The sequence below is a fragment of the Bombina bombina genome, chromosome 5 (assembly GCF_027579735.1).
Source record: "Bombina bombina isolate aBomBom1 chromosome 5, aBomBom1.pri, whole genome shotgun sequence".
In the NCBI taxonomy this organism is placed as follows: domain Eukaryota; kingdom Metazoa; phylum Chordata; class Amphibia; order Anura; family Bombinatoridae; genus Bombina; species Bombina bombina.
In genome coordinates, this window is record NC_069503.1 from 153085890 (window position 1) to 153104010 (window position 18121).

Below are 18121 nucleotides of genomic sequence, written 5' to 3' on the forward strand. Positions count from 1 at the left end.
CTCTTGATACTAAATCTCTAAGCATTTAAATTCGGTTTTTAAACCTCCTTTAGTTATTCCGGAAGTTTTTCCTGTCCCTGATGCTATTTCTGAAGTAATTTCTAGGGAATGGAATAATCTGGGTAATTCCTTTACTCCTTCTAAAAGGTTTAAGAAATTGTATCCTGTGCCATCTGACAGATTAGAGTTTTGGGACAAAATCCCTAAAGTTGATGGGGCTATCTCTACTCTCGCTAAACGTACTACTATTCCTATGGCAGATAGTACTTCCTTTAAGGATCCTTTAGATAGGAAAATTGAATCCTTTCTAAGGAAAGCTTATTTATTTTCAGGTAATCTTCTTAGGCCTGCTATTTCTTTGGCTGATGTTGTGGCAGATTCCACTTTTTGGTTGGATCAATTTACCAAAGAGTTCATTTATTCCTCAGACAAGGGTAACCTTTTTAGGCTTCCCAATAGATTCAGTGTCCATGACTTTGTCTCTGACGGACAAGAGACGTCTGAAATTGGTTTTAACTTGTCAAAACCTTCAGTCTCAATCATTCCCTTCGGTAGCCTTATGCATGGAAATTCTAGGTCTTATGACTGCTGCATCAGACGCGATCCCCTTTGCTCGTTTTCACATGCAACCTCTTCAGCTTTGTATGCTGAACCAGTGGTGCAGGGATTATACAAAGATATCACAGTTAATATCTTTAAATCCGATTGTACGACACTCTCTGACGTGGTGGACAGATCACCATCGTTTAGTTCAAGGGGCTTCTTTTGTTCTTCCAACCTGGACTGTGATCTCAACAGATGCGAGTCTGACAGGTTGGGGAGCTGTATGGGGGGTCTCTGACAGCGCAGGGGGTTTGGGAATCTCAGGAGGCGAGATTACCAATCAACATTTTGGAACTCCGTGCGATTTTCAGAGCTCTTCAGTCGTGGCCTCTTCTGAAGAGAGAATCGTTCATTTGTTTTCAGACGGACAATGTCACAACCGTGGCATATGTCAATCATCAAGGGGGGACTCACAGTCCTCTGGCTATGAAAGAAGTATCTCGGATACTTGTATGGGCGGAATCCAGCTCCTGTCTAATCTCTGCAGTTCACATCCCAGGTATAGACAATTGGGATAATATAGGAAAGAAGTGGGAAATCCTCTTCTAATATGCAATATATAGATGCAAGTGCAAAGTGCATACAGGTGAATACTGTTGTGTCCGGGACTTACCCTTAAGGAGCCTAACCGCCCCCGGAATCAGTGTATACCATGTAGTACCTCAGACAGGAACTCAAGCATGCCGGGGGACCTCCGCGGTCAAACCGAAATCGATTCGGTGGGCTGTCTGCTCCAAACCAGCCGGCGTGATGTGAGAAACTCCAGCAGCGCTTCAGGCTAAACACAGGTGCGCTGCGATGTCTGTTTGTGACGTTGCAGGATCTCCTGTAGGGGGGGGCGGTGCTCTTGCTTCACCCGGATTTTACAACAGTATACTTTGTATGTAAGGGCTTTGAGCTGATCCAAGCTGGTGCGATAAAGACAATCAAAGAAGTAGGGTCGGATCCAGCTTTATGCAAATAAAATCCATCTTTATTGGCAAAGTTAAAACGCCAAGAGTGGCTCAGCGAACAGCATACAGAAAACCAGTGTGTGAGCGTGACACCACGGCTTACATGTTTCGGCACTCAGCCGTAATCATAGCCATAGGTGTCATGCAGGTGAATACAAGTTTAAAAAACTGTGTTACAATTGTGATTGGTTAAAAACATTAGATACAAAACACGCCCACACCAGGTAAAGGGTAATTTGATTAACCCTTAGTATCCAAACTACGCTACAGCAAGAGTACACACACTACAGTATATATAAAATTCGATAATTAGAAATATGAACAAATTTCTAAAATAGAAATTTCTAAAATAGAAAACTGCTAAGAGTAATTTGAGAACATTGAGGAAAGATTGCCCTGACTTTCACAAATTATTTTTGCGCTAAATATCATTATCGTTAGCAAGCACTAGAACATCATATGTATATTTGCAGAATTCTAAATGGCATAATTTAAACTTGGGTTGAGTAATAATAATATCAGTTAACTGAAATAGGTTCTCTTACAGTATTATCTCTCCAAGGTATGTACCCCAAAAAGGGATATGGTTATATACGCGCAAGTAAAAATACACATACATTAATACAGGCTATATACGTATATATGTTCAAACAGCTAGCGGGGCAGGCTTAGAATGTAACCCTCAATACGTATGGAAGGATTGTTCAGAGTAATATTTAGAGAGTGAGACACATCTAAAATATATCTAGAAGTGTTAAAAAGGAGTTAAAGAAATAGGACAAAGGGATGGAATATAATAGAATAACAGTACCTGTAAATGAATAATATGTATATATGTATGTATATGAGGTGATCTTGAATATGAATATTGATATTGATATTTTAAAGTTATTTTGAAGTTATTTTGAATTATTCCCAGAAGTTGATCAAATCATATCTTGAGTTTAAACCCAATGGTAATCTGGTTTTTAGGGTGTATATCCAATATACTTCCCTTTTGGCAAGTATGTTATCCAGATTACCACCTCTCTTGGGCACTTTAGCTTGTTCTATTGCTGCCCATTTAAATGAATTTAGGCTACTATGATGTTTTGTGGCAAAGTGTTGCACAAGTGGTGTGCTAGATGTACCCTTTGTAATAGTCGAAAAGTGTTCTCTAATCCGGGAATTTATATCCCTAGAGGTTAACCCTATGTATTGAATATTACATAGGGTACATGTAATGATATATATAACATTAGTGCTTTGACAATTTAAGCAAGATTTAATGGGATATGTCTGTCCTGTTATTGCTGAAGTGAATTCTTTAATAACCCATGCAAAATCACATGGTTTGCATTTCTTATGGCCACACTTGAACATGCCCAGATGATGTAACCATGAGCTAGTATGACTTGGAATCTGTTTTAGTTCTGTGGGAGACAAAATGGAAGCCAAAGTAGGGCTCTTCTTGTAAGAACATCTAACACCTTGTTTTACAGTTTCAACCAACTTCTCGTCAGCTGCTAATAGCGGGAAATGTTTCCTGACTATGTCGCAGATTTGGGAATATTGTGTGCTAAAAGTTGTTACAAAATGAACACCTAAAAAATCCCTATGTGTATTAGCAGGTTTATCTACCAAAAGTTGGTCTCTGTCCAGTTGGTCAACAGCTAATCTAGCCTGTCTAATATGGCTGCGGGTATATTTTCTCTCTTTTAGTCTCTTCTCTAGACAAACAGCCTCCTGCACATAGTCCTCATTCTTGCTACAATTTCTTTTAAGCCGGGTAAACTGGCCTTTGGCAACAGCGTATGAGGTATTTTTAGGGTGGCAACTAGAGGCGTGCAGGAGGGTGTTGCCCGAGATGGGTTTACGGTATACTTTTGATACAATATTGCCACTTCTGTCACCTATAAGGCACAAGTCTAGATAATTAATGAAATGGCTGTCAGTGGTGTATGTAAAGCTCAAGTTTAAATTATTTTTGTTTATCATGTCAATGAAATTCTTAATGTCTGCAGGGGGACCTGACCATATAAGCAGTAGGTCATCAATATAGCGTTTAAAGAAACAAATGTGGGACCTGAATGTGTTACTGTGGTCAAAGATGTTTTCTAGCTCCCATTTGCCAAGAAATAAATTGGCATACGAGGGGGCGTATTTCGCCCCCATGGCTGTGCCACATTTTTGTACATAGTATTTGCCTTCAAAAGTAAAAAAATTATGAGTCAATAAGAACTCCAGAATTCTCAAAATATATTTTTGAAAATCTGATGTATATTCCGTATGTGTTGCCAAATAATATTTTACTGCTTCAATACCCTTATTGTGTGGGATCCTAGAGTAAAGTGAGACTACATCAACTGAGAGCCAATGGTAGTTAGTTTGCCATTTTATGTTAGTTAGAAGATTTAGTATGTGTTTTGAATCCCTCGTATATGAAGGTAGTAGGTGGACTAATGGCTGCAAAATAGCATCAAGCCACTGGGACAATCTTTCAAAGATGGAATCTATGCCGCTAACTATAGGGCGGCCTTGTACGTTATGAAGGGATTTGTGAACCTTAGGGAACATATGAAAAACTGGGATTCTTGGGTATTTTACATAGAGGTAGTCAGCTGTGTTTTCATCTAAGAAACCATGTTCAATGCCATCATCTAGTATATCAAAAAGGAGCTTCTTATACTCATTTGTTGGATTTCTGGGAAGAATAGAGTAGTCAGTAGGGATGTTGAGTTGTCTGTGTGCCTCTGATATGTAGTCCTGCCTATCAAGTACCACAACGGTACCCCCCTTATCTGATGGGCGGATTACTAAGTCTGATCTTAGCTGTAAAGACTTGAGTGCTTCTGTCTGTTTTTTGGTAAGATTTTTAGTTGTTCGTTCAGTGGTCTCTTTTAGTTTATGCAAATCTGATTCTACTCGTGCATGGAAAGTTTCAATTATAGGTCCTCTGTTTTGTATTGGATAAAAAGTAGATTTATTTCTAAATGAGTGTGCCCTATTGAGTGTTCCTGATATTGTGTTGCTCTCAATTGCTAAATTTTGTAGGGATATGAGATCACATGTTTCTGAAAAGGTATTTATGCCTGTGGTAGGTGTGGTGCAGAAGCTATCTGGTTCCAACATGAATGTCTCCTGAACAGTATCTGCAAAATATTTTTTTAAAGTGATGTTTCTGACGAATTTGTTGATATCAATGAGTGTCTGAAATATATCAAAGTTAGTAGTGGGTGCAAACCCTAAGCCTAAAGATAGTACATCTATTTGATCTTGAGTGAGAGTAGCTGAAGATAAATTAACTACACTGTTCATTTGTATTTGGTCAGTGTGCGGTTCCCCCTTACTGGATATCTCTCTTGGTTGTTGGCCTGCATCCCCCCTATACCCTCTGTTTGGGGGTCCATAGGAAAAACCTGGTTCAATAATGACATTTCCTGTGTTCCTGTGTCTACTGCAAATGTACTAGCTCGTTCATCTAGTCTATTGGTAGCAGTATATTTGGAGACAGTGTTTTTATCTTTAGGTTTCACTACTCTAGGTGCAGAATTAGTGCCTATAGTGTTAGGTACAACGGAAGTATTAGAAATATTGGACATATTAGAAATGTTAGGGGCAATAGGAGGCTTTAGAATGCCTTGTTGTGAATTAGAGATAGTGTTGATCTGTGTCTCTATGTCCATTTCACCACCTGATGTATATTCATCGGACGATCTGTCTGTATCACTGTCAGAAAAGCTGACCTGTTTTTGGTTACCCCTTCTATGTCTACGATTGCCCCTATGTTTGCTATGTTTGTTCTGTGGCAAGCTCCTTCTATAGTTGGAACGTTGTTTTTTGTTCCAAATATATACTGAATTTTTCTGATAATCGGTTTTATCCCGAATAAACTTGATGTGTTTATTTTCCATTATGACTTGCTTGCCACGGGCCAAAGACTCTTGTAGTATTTTATCAAATTTTGCAAAGTTAGGGTCAGCACTACGGTTATTTAACTCTATCTGAATAGTGTCTATCTCTTGCTTAATTAAATTAAGTTGCTGAGTTCTATATTGGATTAACAATAGCATTAATTGACATGAACATTCAGATAGTGCTGCATTCCATTTATCAACAAACTCAATGTCCGTTGTATCAACATCAAAGGTAGGAAATTTAAAAATCCTTAGTCCTCTTGGGATCATTTGTGCTTTAAGATAGGATTGAAATGTCCAAATGTCCCATTGTGCTTTGGTCTCTTTAAATAACAAAGTCTCCACTGCATCGAATAAAGTGCTAAGTGAAAGTGTCCCCTTGTCCTCTGAAAATATTTTTTCACATTCTGTTGAGAAATTACTCCGTGCTGTAGCGGGTCTCAGAGAAAAGTATTGTGGTGGTGCTGTTTCTTCCATTGTTATAATGGTTCAGTATTCGTTGCCAAAATGGATACTCAAAATAGAGATGTGGAAGCCCTTATAATAATAGATAACAGCGAAAAGTTTCCCAAGGTATCACCAGTAATACCCAAATATTAAAGTAATATAGGAAAGAAGTGGGAAATCCTCTTCTAATATGCAATATATAGATGCAAGTGCAAAGTGCATACAGGTGAATACTGTTGTGTCCGGGACTTACCCTTAAGGAGCCTAACCGCCCCCGGAATCAGTGTATACCATGTAGTACCTCAGACAGGAACTCAAGCATGCCGGGGGACCTCCGCGGTCAAACCGAAATCGATTCGGTGGGCTGTCTGCTCCAAACCAGCCGGCGTGATGTGAGAAACTCCAGCAGCGCTTCAGGCTAAACACAGGTGCGCTGCGATGTCTGTTTGTGACGTTGCAGGATCTCCTGTAGGGGGGGCGGTGCTCTTGCTTCACCCGGATTTTACAACAGTATACTTTGTATGTAAGGGCTTTGAGCTGATCCAAGCTGGTGCGATAAAGACAATCAAAGAAGTAGGGTCGGATCCAGCTTTATGCAAATAAAATCCATCTTTATTGGCAAAGTTAAAACGCCAAGAGTGGCTCAGCGAACAGCATACAGAAAACCAGTGTGTGAGCGTGACACCACGGCTTACATGTTTCGGCACTCAGCCGTAATCATAGCCATAGGTGTCATGCAGGTGAATACAAGTTTAAAAAACTGTGTTACAATTGTGATTGGTTAAAAACATTAGATACAAAACACGCCCACACCAGGTAAAGGGTAATTTGATTAACCCTTAGTATCCAAACTACGCTACAGCAAGAGTACACACACTACAGTATATATAAAATTCGATAATTAGAAATATGAACAAATTTCTAAAATAGAAATTTCTAAAATAGAAAACTGCTAAGAGTAATTTGAGAACATTGAGGAAAGATTGCCCTGACTTTCACAAATTATTTTTGCGCTAAATATCATTATCGTTAGCAAGCACTAGAACATCATATGTATATTTGCAGAATTCTAAATGGCATAATTTAAACTTGGGTTGAGTAATAATAATATCAGTTAACTGAAATAGGTTCTCTTACAGTATTATCTCTCCAAGGTATGTACCCCAAAAAGGGATATGGTTATATACGCGCAAGTAAAAATACACATACATTAATACAGGCTATATACGTATATATGTTCAAACAGCTAGCGGGGCAGGCTTAGAATGTAACCCTCAATACGTATGGAAGGATTGTTCAGAGTAATATTTAGAGAGTGAGACACATCTAAAATATATCTAGAAGTGTTAAAAAGGAGTTAAAGAAATAGGACAAAGGGATGGAATATAATAGAATAACAGTACCTGTAAATGAATAATATGTATATATGTATGTATATGAGGTGATCTTGAATATGAATATTGATATTGATATTTTAAAGTTATTTTGAAGTTATTTTGAATTATTCCCAGAAGTTGATCAAATCATATCTTGAGTTTAAACCCAATGGTAATCTGGTTTTTAGGGTGTATATCCAATATACTTCCCTTTTGGCAAGTATGTTATCCAGATTACCACCTCTCTTGGGCACTTTAGCTTGTTCTATTGCTGCCCATTTAAATGAATTTAGGCTACTATGATGTTTTGTGGCAAAGTGTTGCACAAGTGGTGTGCTAGATGTACCCTTTGTAATAGTCGAAAAGTGTTCTCTAATCCGGGAATTTATATCCCTAGAGGTTAACCCTATGTATTGAATATTACATAGGGTACATGTAATGATATATATAACATTAGTGCTTTGACAATTTAAGCAAGATTTAATGGGATATGTCTGTCCTGTTATTGCTGAAGTGAATTCTTTAATAACCCATGCAAAATCACATGGTTTGCATTTCTTATGGCCACACTTGAACATGCCCAGATGATGTAACCATGAGCTAGTATGACTTGGAATCTGTTTTAGTTCTGTGGGAGACAAAATGGAAGCCAAAGTAGGGCTCTTCTTGTAAGAACATCTAACACCTTGTTTTACAGTTTCAACCAACTTCTCGTCAGCTGCTAATAGCGGGAAATGTTTCCTGACTATGTCGCAGATTTGGGAATATTGTGTGCTAAAAGTTGTTACAAAATGAACACCTAAAAAATCCCTATGTGTATTAGCAGGTTTATCTACCAAAAGTTGGTCTCTGTCCAGTTGGTCAACAGCTAATCTAGCCTGTCTAATATGGCTGCGGGTATATTTTCTCTCTTTTAGTCTCTTCTCTAGACAAACAGCCTCCTGCACATAGTCCTCATTCTTGCTACAATTTCTTTTACTAAAACAGATTCCAAGTCATGTACCCTATGTAATATTCAATACATAGGGTTAACCTCTAGGGATATAAATTCCCGGATTAGAGAACACTTTTCGACTATTACAAAGGGTACATCTAGCACACCACTTGTGCAACACTTTGCCACAAAACATCATAGTAGCCTAAATTCATTTAAATGGGCAGCAATAGAACAAGCTAAAGTGCCCAAGAGAGGTGGTAATCTGGATAACATACTTGCCAAAAGGGAAGTATATTGGATATACACCCTAAAAACCAGATTACCATTGGGTTTAAACTCAAGATATGATTTGATCAACTTCTGGGAATAATTCAAAATAACTTCAAAATAACTTTAAAATATCAATATCAATATTCATATTCAAGATCACCTCATATACATACATATATACATATTATTCATTTACAGGTACTGTTATTCTATTATATTCCATCCCTTTGTCCTATTTCTTTAACTCCTTTTTAACACTTCTAGATATATTTTAGATGTGTCTCACTCTCTAAATATTACTCTGAACAATCCTTCCATACGTATTGAGGGTTACATTCTAAGCCTGCCCCGCTAGCTGTTTGAACATATATACGTATATAGCCTGTATTAATGTATGTGTATTTTTACTTGCGCGTATATAACCATATCCCTTTTTGGGGTACATACCTTGGAGAGATAATACTGTAAGAGAACCTATTTCAGTTAACTGATATTATTATTACTCAACCCAAGTTTAAATTATGCCATTTAGAATTCTGCAAATATACATATGATGTTCTAGTGCTTGCTAACGATAATGATATTTAGCGCAAAAATAATTTGTGAAAGTCAGGGCAATCTTTCCTCAATGTTCTCAAATTACTCTTAGCAGTTTTCTATTTTAGAAATTTCTATTTTAGAAATTTGTTCATATTTCTAATTATCGAATTTTATATATACTGTAGTGTGTGTACTCTTGCTGTAGCGTAGTTTGGATACTAAGGGTTAATCAAATTACCCTTTACCTGGTGTGGGCGTGTTTTGTATCTAATGTTTTTAACCAATCACAATTGTAACACAGTTTTTTAAACTTGTATTCACCTGCATGACACCTATGGCTATGATTACGGCTGAGTGCCGAAACATGTAAGCCGTGGTGTCACGCTCACACACTGGTTTTCTGTATGCTGTTCGCTGAGCCACTCTTGGCGTTTTAACTTTGCCAATAAAGATGGATTTTATTTGCATAAAGCTGGATCCGACCCTACTTCTTTGATTATAGACAATTGGGAAGCAGATTATCTCAGTCGCCAGACGTTACATCCGGGCGAATGGTCTCTTCACCCAGAGGTTTTTCTTCAGATTGTTCAAATCTGGGGACTTCCAGAGATAGATCTGATGGCCTCTCATCTAAACAAGAAACTTCCCAGGTATCTGTCCAGATCCAGGGATCCTCAGGCGGAGGCAGTGGATACATTGTCACTTCCTTGGAAGTATCATCCTGCCTATATCTTTCCGCCTCTAGTTCTTCTTCCAAGAGTGATCTCCAAGATTCTAAAAGAGCGTTTGTTTGTTCTGCTGGTGGCTCCAGCATGGCCTCACAGGTTTTGGTATGCGGATCTTGTTCGGATGGCTACTTGCCAACCTTGGACTCTTCCGTTAAGACCAGACCTTCTATCTCAAGGTCCTTTTTTCCATCAGGATCTCAAATCATTAAATTTGAAGGTATGGAGATTGAACGCTTGATTCTCAGTCATAGAGGTTTCTCTGACTCCGTAATTAATACTATGTTACAGGCTCGTAAATCTGTGTCTAGGAAGATATATTATTGAGTCTGAAAGACTTACATTTCTTGGTGTTCTTCTCATCAATTTTCCTGGCATTCTTTTAGAATTCCTAGAATTTTACAGTTTCTTCAGGATGGTCTGGATAAAGGTTTGTCTGCAAGTTCATTGAAAGGACAAATTTCTGCTCTTTCTGTGCTGTTTCACAGAAAGATTGCTAATCTTCCTGATATTCATTGTTTTGTACAGGCTTTGGTTTGTATAAAACCTGTCATTAAGTCAATCTCTCCTCATTGGAGTTTGAATTTTGTTCTGGGGGCTTTACAAGCTCCTCCGTTTGAACCTATGCATTCTCTGGATATTAAATTACTTTCTTGTAAAGTATTGTTCCTTTTGGCCATCTCTTCTGCTAGAAGAGTTTCTGAGTTATCTGCTCTTTCTTGTGAATCTCCTTTTCTGATTTTTCATCAGGATAAGGCGGTGTTGCGGACTTCATTTAAATTTTTACCTAAAGTTGTGAATTCTAACAACATTAGTAGAGAAATTGTGGTTCCTTCATTGTGTCCTAATCCTAAGAATTCTAAGGAAAGATTGTTACATTCTTTGGATGTAGTTAGAGCTTTGAAATATTATGTTGAAGCTACTAAGATTTCCAAAAGACTTCTAGTCTATTTGTTATCTTTTCCAGTTCCAGGAAAGGTCATAAGGCCTCTGCCATTTCTTTGGCGTCTTGGTTAAAGTCTTTGATTCATCATGCTTATGTCGAGTCGGGTAAAACTCTGCCTCAAAGGATTACAGCTCATTCTACTAGGTCAGTTTCTACTTCCTGGGCGTTTAGGAATGAAGCTTCGGTTGATCAGATTTGCAAAGCAGCAACTTGTTCTTCTTTGCATACTTTTACTAAATTCTACCATTTTGATGTGTTTTCTTCTTCTGAAGCAGTTTTTGGTAGAAAAGTACTTCAGGCAGCTGTTTCAGTTTGATTCTTCTGCTTATAATTTCAGTTTTTTTCATTATAAGATTAAAACTTTATTTTGGAGTGTGGATTATTTTTCAGCGGAATTGGCTGTCTTTATTTTATCCCTCCCTCTCTAGTGACTCTTGCCTGGAAGTTCCACATCTTGGGTATTTATTATCCCATACGTCACTAGCTCATGGACTCTTGCTAATTACATGAAAGAAAACATAATGTATGTAAGAACTTACCTGATAAATTCATTTCTTTCATATTAGCAAGAGTCCATGAGGCCCACCCTTTTTTTGTGGTGGTTATGATTTTTTGTATAAAGCACAACTGTTCCAATTCCTTATTTTTTATTCTTTCGCACTTTTTTCTTATCACCCCACTTCTTGGCTATTCGTTAAACTGATTTGTGGGTGTGGTGAGGGGTGTATTTATAGGCATTTTGAGGTTTGGGAAACTTTGCCCCTCCTGGTAAGAATGTATATCCCCTACGTCACTAGCTCATGGACTCTTGCTAATATGAAAGAAATGAATTTATCAGGTAAGTTCTTACATAAATTATGTTTTTTTATTCTAACAGAAAATGGTACAGTACTGAACATTATTAAAAGATTAATTGTTGCATCAACTTTGTTCACAATTACTGTAATACAGTAAACATTTTAAAGTACAGTACTGTATAGTTTTTTGTATCCAATACAGTACTGTACTTTAAATTTTTTTTAGCTGCAGATGGAGACAATGTTTACATACTGTACTTTAAAATGTTTGTACTTTACTGTTGCTGGAGAGGTCTTGCTTGAGGGTCTGGATACAGAATGATCTGGAACAGGCCAGTGTGTTCTAAAACAGGGAAATATAGTAGTTAGTCATCAGAAATAATGATCATAAACAAAACATTCAACAGTACTGTTAAATAATGTACAGTACTGTACTAAAAAACAGTACAGTACTGTATTTAAGCTTTACATACTCTTATACAGTACTGTACTGTATTTAGATAGTGTACTACAGTTACTGTCTACTGTATGCTTTTACTGTACATACCTGTACCTTTATTGGTTTTCTTGTCCCCACAGTGCCAATAATGTTGCTTGTTTTCTTGGGGCATTGGTTATCCTTTTTTCAATTAAATGTCTAGTGGATGTTATTGGTTCTAGAAGCTCTGGGCAGTTATTAAATAATGCAAACTCTTGCAACTGGTGAACTTTCTCTAGAGCATCTTGGTAGCTTTTGATTGCTGGCTCACTGGGAATTTCTGTGGTTTCAGCACTTTGATCGTCATCCATGTTCTCATCACTATCTTGTTGTTGATCTATAAGTTCCACAGCATTTGTAAATGTGCTTTCCGTCGCAAGTTCTTTGTCTATGTCAATGTAACGGTCTATTTCACTGTTAACAAGACCTCCTTGCTGGAATAATGAATGAATATCATTGTTTTCTTCTACAGTCACCTGTATTATTTCTGGCAATTCTTCATTATCATTCCTGTTTGAATTAGAGAAACCAGCTTTTACAAAGCACTTGCAAATGGTATCAGCAGAAATAGACTTGCATGCCATAGAAATCCAGTTGACAGCATCAAGGACTGTTATGGACTTGGCAAGCTGGTGTACATTTTGTGTGGTAGAAATGTTTGCAAGCAAGGACTGTAGCAATAATTTTCTATAGTGTGTCTTCATCGTGTAGATAACACCTTGGTCCATTGGCTGTGTTACGCTTGTTGTGTTTGCAGGGAACCAGGCTAATTTTACATTGCTAAGTTTCAGATGTGGATGGCTGGTAGCGTTATCCAAAAACAGGATGACTTTATGACCTTCTCTCTTCATTTTTCTGTCAAAAATCTTGAGCCATTCAGACATTAGTTCTGCTGTCATCCAGGCTTTTTTATTTGCACGCCAAATAACGGGAAGCTGTGTAGTGTCTATGTTTTTGAAGCAACGTGGCTTTGTTGCCTTACCAATCACAAGAGGCTTCTCCAATCTCCCATCCATGTTTCCACAGAGGAACACCGTCAATCTTTCCTTGGATAACTTTCCTCCTGTGCATTTTTCACGTTTAACAGCCAGAGTTTTTGAAGGTAGCAACCTAAAGAATAGGCCAGTTTCATCGCCATTGTAGATATCTTTTGTAGTGTATGGTTCCTTAAGCATTTTGAGCTTTTCTTCCCATTGGCTAACAGTTTCTTGATCTACATCCTTTGCTTCTCCACATATTTCTTTCCATACAATGCAATGCCTCCTTTTAAAACTTTCCAACCAGCCATTAGATGCCTTAAAATCTGTTTTGCCTAATTCTTTGGCTAGTGCGAGGGCTTGTGTTTGTAGTATAGGACCAGAAATTGGTACATTTTTAGAGCGTGCAGCTACAAACCATTCCCACAGGAGCTTGTTTAAATCTTCTTTTCCAGTTGCCTTCGCTTTCCTCTTCACCGCCCCATTGCCAGCTAACCATTCTTCCATGATTTTCTCTTTATTTTTGATAGCTTCATAAATTTCTGTTTTGCCACACTTAAATTTCTCAACGCATTGTTTTACAGACAACTTATCTTTTGTGTAGGCCTCAATCACTTAACTTTCATAGCAAGAGTAAGAGTGTTGCACTTTCTAGGAGCCATTCTTTGTCACACACCTCTTAAGTTTCAGGGTCCTTCCAACAACCCTTCCGCTTCCTTCCCACACCACTAACGTTTCAGTGTCCTTACAACACCCCTTCCGCTTCCTTCCCACACCACTAACGTTTCTGCATCCTTCTCACATCACTTCCGTGTCAGCGTCTGTTCCAATACCCCTTCCGCTTCCTTCCCACACCACTTAACACCCCTTCCGCTTCCTTCCCACACCACTTAACACCCCTTCTGCTTCCTTCCCACACCACTTAACACCCCTTCCTTCCCACACCACTAACACTTCTGCGTCCTTCTCTCATCACTTCCGTGTCAGCGTCTGTTCCGTCGTCTTGTTCTTACCTCACTTCCGTTCCGCGTTACATTTTCCGGCTTACCCAGGTTTTCCGGCTTATCCAGGTAAGTGAACCAAATGTATGCGTAATTAACACTGTGACCACTTTCCGTTTCCGCGTTGGACAGTTTCTGGCTTATCCAGGTAGTAAAACAATGAAAGTATACACTAAGCGCCGGGACGGAGGGATATTTCCGACATCGACAGGTTTCCGTGTTATACAGGGTCCGTCTTGGACAGGTTTCACTGTATATATATATATATATATATATATAGGTATCCAAAACACCAGATCTCGCCCACAGAGGAAAAATGCCTGGGTGCTACTTTGCAAAGAATATGTAGCCAGAAAAAATGCACTCTCAGGACTTTCACGAACAAGTTTCTTTTATATATATATATAAATAGAAGGAGGCACTCGCTGGGCTTTTAATAAGTGAATTTAATCCTTAGAGCGTGACGTTTTGGGGACACACTCCCCTTCCTCAGACAAACTTAAGGAATATATATACCGTTGGTCTGAGGAAGGGGAGTGTGTCCCCGAAACATCACGCTCTAAGGATTAAAGTCACTTATTAAAAGCCCAGCGAGTGCCTCCTTCTATTCTTATATTTAACTGTTGGCACCCTGGCAGTTGGAATTAGGGTGAGAGTGCTCTCTCTTAACATTGTATATATATATATATATATATATATATATATATATATATATATATATATATATAACACATAGAAACACCCAGCACTCACCAGCTAGCTCACAGCTAAGATAAAATCACAACTGGAAAGGTTAGTTACCGCATCTGGCCAAATGGGAAAGCTCAGGCATCACGTCAAGGTCCTTTCCATTGCCCGAGTCCCTAACACAGCCACACCATTATGCGAGCTCACAAAGCCAAACAGACTGAGAACAAAGAAGAGGTGTACAGGTGGATGTAATCACCCAGAGAAAATACAAAACATGGAAGGGAACTGCACTCCAAGACCGGACCAGGTACACATCATGTGACTCAGCAACATCCAGCCATGGGTGCTAAATAGCACTCCAAAAAAGCTGTGATGTCACCAGAGCCACAGGCAGTTAACCCCAGTCCGGAATGGGTGCAAGAAACAAGGGGGATTACAAACAAAAAGTAATACAACACATAGAAACACCCAGCACTCACCAGCTAGCTCACAGCTAAGATAAAATCACAACTGGAAAGGTTAGTTACCGCATCTGGCCAAATGGGAAAGCTCAGGCACCACGTCAAGTTCCTTTCCATTGCCTGAGTCCCTAACACAGCCACACCATCATGCGAGCTCACAAAGCCAAAAAGACTGAGAACAAAGAAGGGGTGCACAGGTGGATGTAATCACCCAGAGAAAATACAAAACATGGAAGGGAACTGCACTCCAAGACCGGACCAGGTACACATCATGTGACTCAGCAACATTCAGCCCTGGGTGCTAAATAGGAGTACTATTTAGTACCCAGGGCTGGATGTTGCTGAGTCACATGATGTGTACCTGGAGTGCCAAATAGGCAGGGAGCACAGTAAGTGCAAGGGACAATGGAAGGAAGTAAACACAACAGTAGCTTCCCATTCCCTGTGAACAGGGGGTGGGGAGGGGGAAGCTGTGTGCTAACCAGGAAAAGGGGGGGGTAGTAGGGTGGGAGGGAGAAATAGGGATAGGCCAGGGTACGGTCAAGAGAGGGGGGAAGAGGGAAGGGATATAAGGGCTTACCTGGCTCTGCAGCAGCAGTTTCAAATTGTCTTTTCTCATTGCAGGGTTGAACCGGGTCAGCCTGGGAGTCTGAAGCAGCATGGATCGGCGTAGCAGGAAACAGATTCCCCCAAAAAGATTGCAGGACAGCGTGGTGACCATCCAGCTATCTAGTAGGAAGAAAATAGAAGCACCTGGTTCTCCAACATCCCCCCTCTTTCTTTCTCCCTCTTCTCATGCTCCTTCTAGCATTCCCATTTTCTCCCCCTGTAGTACCCCAGCCCGGTTCTCATCTCCTTTCCCCAGGTCCCCCTCCCCTGGCTCTTCTCTCCTGCTCGCCCACCCCCCCGCCTCCACCACCCAGCTCCCCCTTCCCCTAGGCCGCATGGTCCTGGCGCTGCTCCATTGGGGCATAAGGCCTCCTCATCCAGTATGGCCAACGTTCCGGTTACCCCGCCTCCTCAGGCCCACAACCGGAAGCAACCGCGGCCGTCACTTCCAGTTTCAGATACTACACCCGATAGGGTCATTTGCTGCTGGGGAGCACAACGCAGGTACCTCAGTTCCACCCCTTAGTAAATGAGTAGCTTTAGAGGCGGAGGGTTCAGCTAAGCACCCATCCCCTCCTAAATGTCACCGGAAGCGATCAGGGGCATCGCTTCCGGTCGCAAGGCCTTCTCAGTCGGCATGAGATTACCTCCCCGGCCAAAGCAGGCCCCCATTTGGAGGAAAAGTCAAATTAAAAAACCCTGCTAAGTTCAGGGGACCTGCTTCTCCCCCTCGCCGCATTAACACCCACGCATCTCTCTCGCTCCCCCCTTCCGTGCAGCACGTGTCAGGCCCTTCCCGTCCCCCTAGAAAATGAGCAGGGGAGCCTAGCCAGGCTAGCCCCCCTCATTGCAATAATAGAGATGTTATACAGAGATGTTATACAGGCAAAGAGATGTTATACATGCCCTCTCCTTGCCAGCATCCTAGGGCCTCTGCCCACCCGTATAAGCACCAGAGGGAGCATAACTTCAGATGGCTCATTTCTCCTTACCACCATTCTGGCTACCATTACCCCCCCCAGCCTGTTCTTCCCCCTCCAGGGAGGCCTACCTCGCCCATTTCATCTCCCACCCCCCTACTAGGGTCCTCCCCCCTTCCATATTTTGTCCCCCCCCCCTCAGCCGCCCAGCACTGCGGCAGCCACCACAAGAAATGGATTGCTCCAAAGGTGTTGCAAGTACGTTTCGCAACCACAGAAGAGGAACACAGGCAACAGCAGAACGCAGAAGGAAGCACTCAGGAGGGGATATGCAGGGATCAGACGGACACTACCAAGGGCCTGAGTGAGTACAGTGATATATGTGATATAAGCACACTGAATTCCTCATTGGAGTTAATAAACAGAGATCCACTTCAGAGGCATACGCAAATAACACCTCAGAAGCACACAGCAAACTAAGCAAAATTGAAGGGGGAATTGCTAACTCAGCAGATAGGACAGGGGTCCCATTCGAGCTGGATGCCTTATGGGATCATTTGAAACAAAAAACAATTAGGAAAGCAAGGCTAGGTCGGTACATAGATGTGTTCCAATTAACCAAAGAGGCAGTGAAGGACAAGGATAAAACGGTGATAGATCGCAGAAAAAAAATTACGCACCTAGGAGAGACATAGTGCAATGGATGAAGGGTTTTTTAATATATGTGGCATGCTACTTGACAGATAGACCCACACAAGGGGAGAGCCTGGCTCAATATATGCACACCATATTAGAGGTATACACAACCTTTGGTGGTCAGGCATGGAGGGATTATGACACTGAATTTAGAAAAAAATTAGGAAAGGCTAATGCCAAATATTTTGGTAGGAGGGAACTGGACATGTGGACTAGACTAGTTAAACCGGACGGTAACCATAGGCAGAAGGTGAGCTATTATGGTAACACTTTGGGAAATAACATGACGGAGGAGGGTAATAAAAAGATATGTTGGGCATATAACGACAAAAAAATGTGACAGACAAAATTGCAACTTCAAACATGCATGCAGATATTGTAAGAGAGGTCACCCAGGGGCAGACTGTAATAGAAATGCCATTCGGCCCTTTCGGACCACACAGGGTAAAGGAGCAAACCAGTCCCAAACTAAATAACACCATACAACAATACACCCAGCTCCATATCCCAATAATTGTAAAAATGCTGAGAAAACCACAAAAATACAAAAAGAGCCACCTTTTTGACAGAGTCATTCACAAATGGCTTCTGTATACCAAGGCCAGGGAAAATTAAAACAGGAAAATCACGTAATCTAATATCAGCTTACCAATACCCAGAGGTGGTGAGAGAGAAACTTAGAAAAGAGGTTAAATTGGGGAGGGTAGCAGGGCCGATCACAAGGCCACCATTAGTCAATATGGTAATTTCACCAGTGCTAAAAAAAGAGCAAGGGAAATTTCGACTCATTCATCATTTG

General features: G+C 40.3%; 1 protein-coding gene across 1 annotated transcript; it reads right to left on the reverse strand.

The window, feature by feature from the left end:
- Positions 1 to 12045: 12045 nt before the first annotated feature.
- LOC128661401 (tigger transposable element-derived protein 6-like) lies at positions 12046 to 13452 on the reverse strand. Its single transcript, XM_053715659.1, has 2 exons — positions 12590 to 13452; positions 12046 to 12478 (listed from the first exon to the last, which is right to left on the reverse strand). The coding sequence occupies exons 1-2, from the start codon at positions 13450 to 13452 to the stop codon at positions 12046 to 12048; spliced, it is 1296 nt and encodes a 431-aa protein (XP_053571634.1).
- Between the last annotated feature and the right edge of the window lie 4669 nt (positions 13453 to 18121).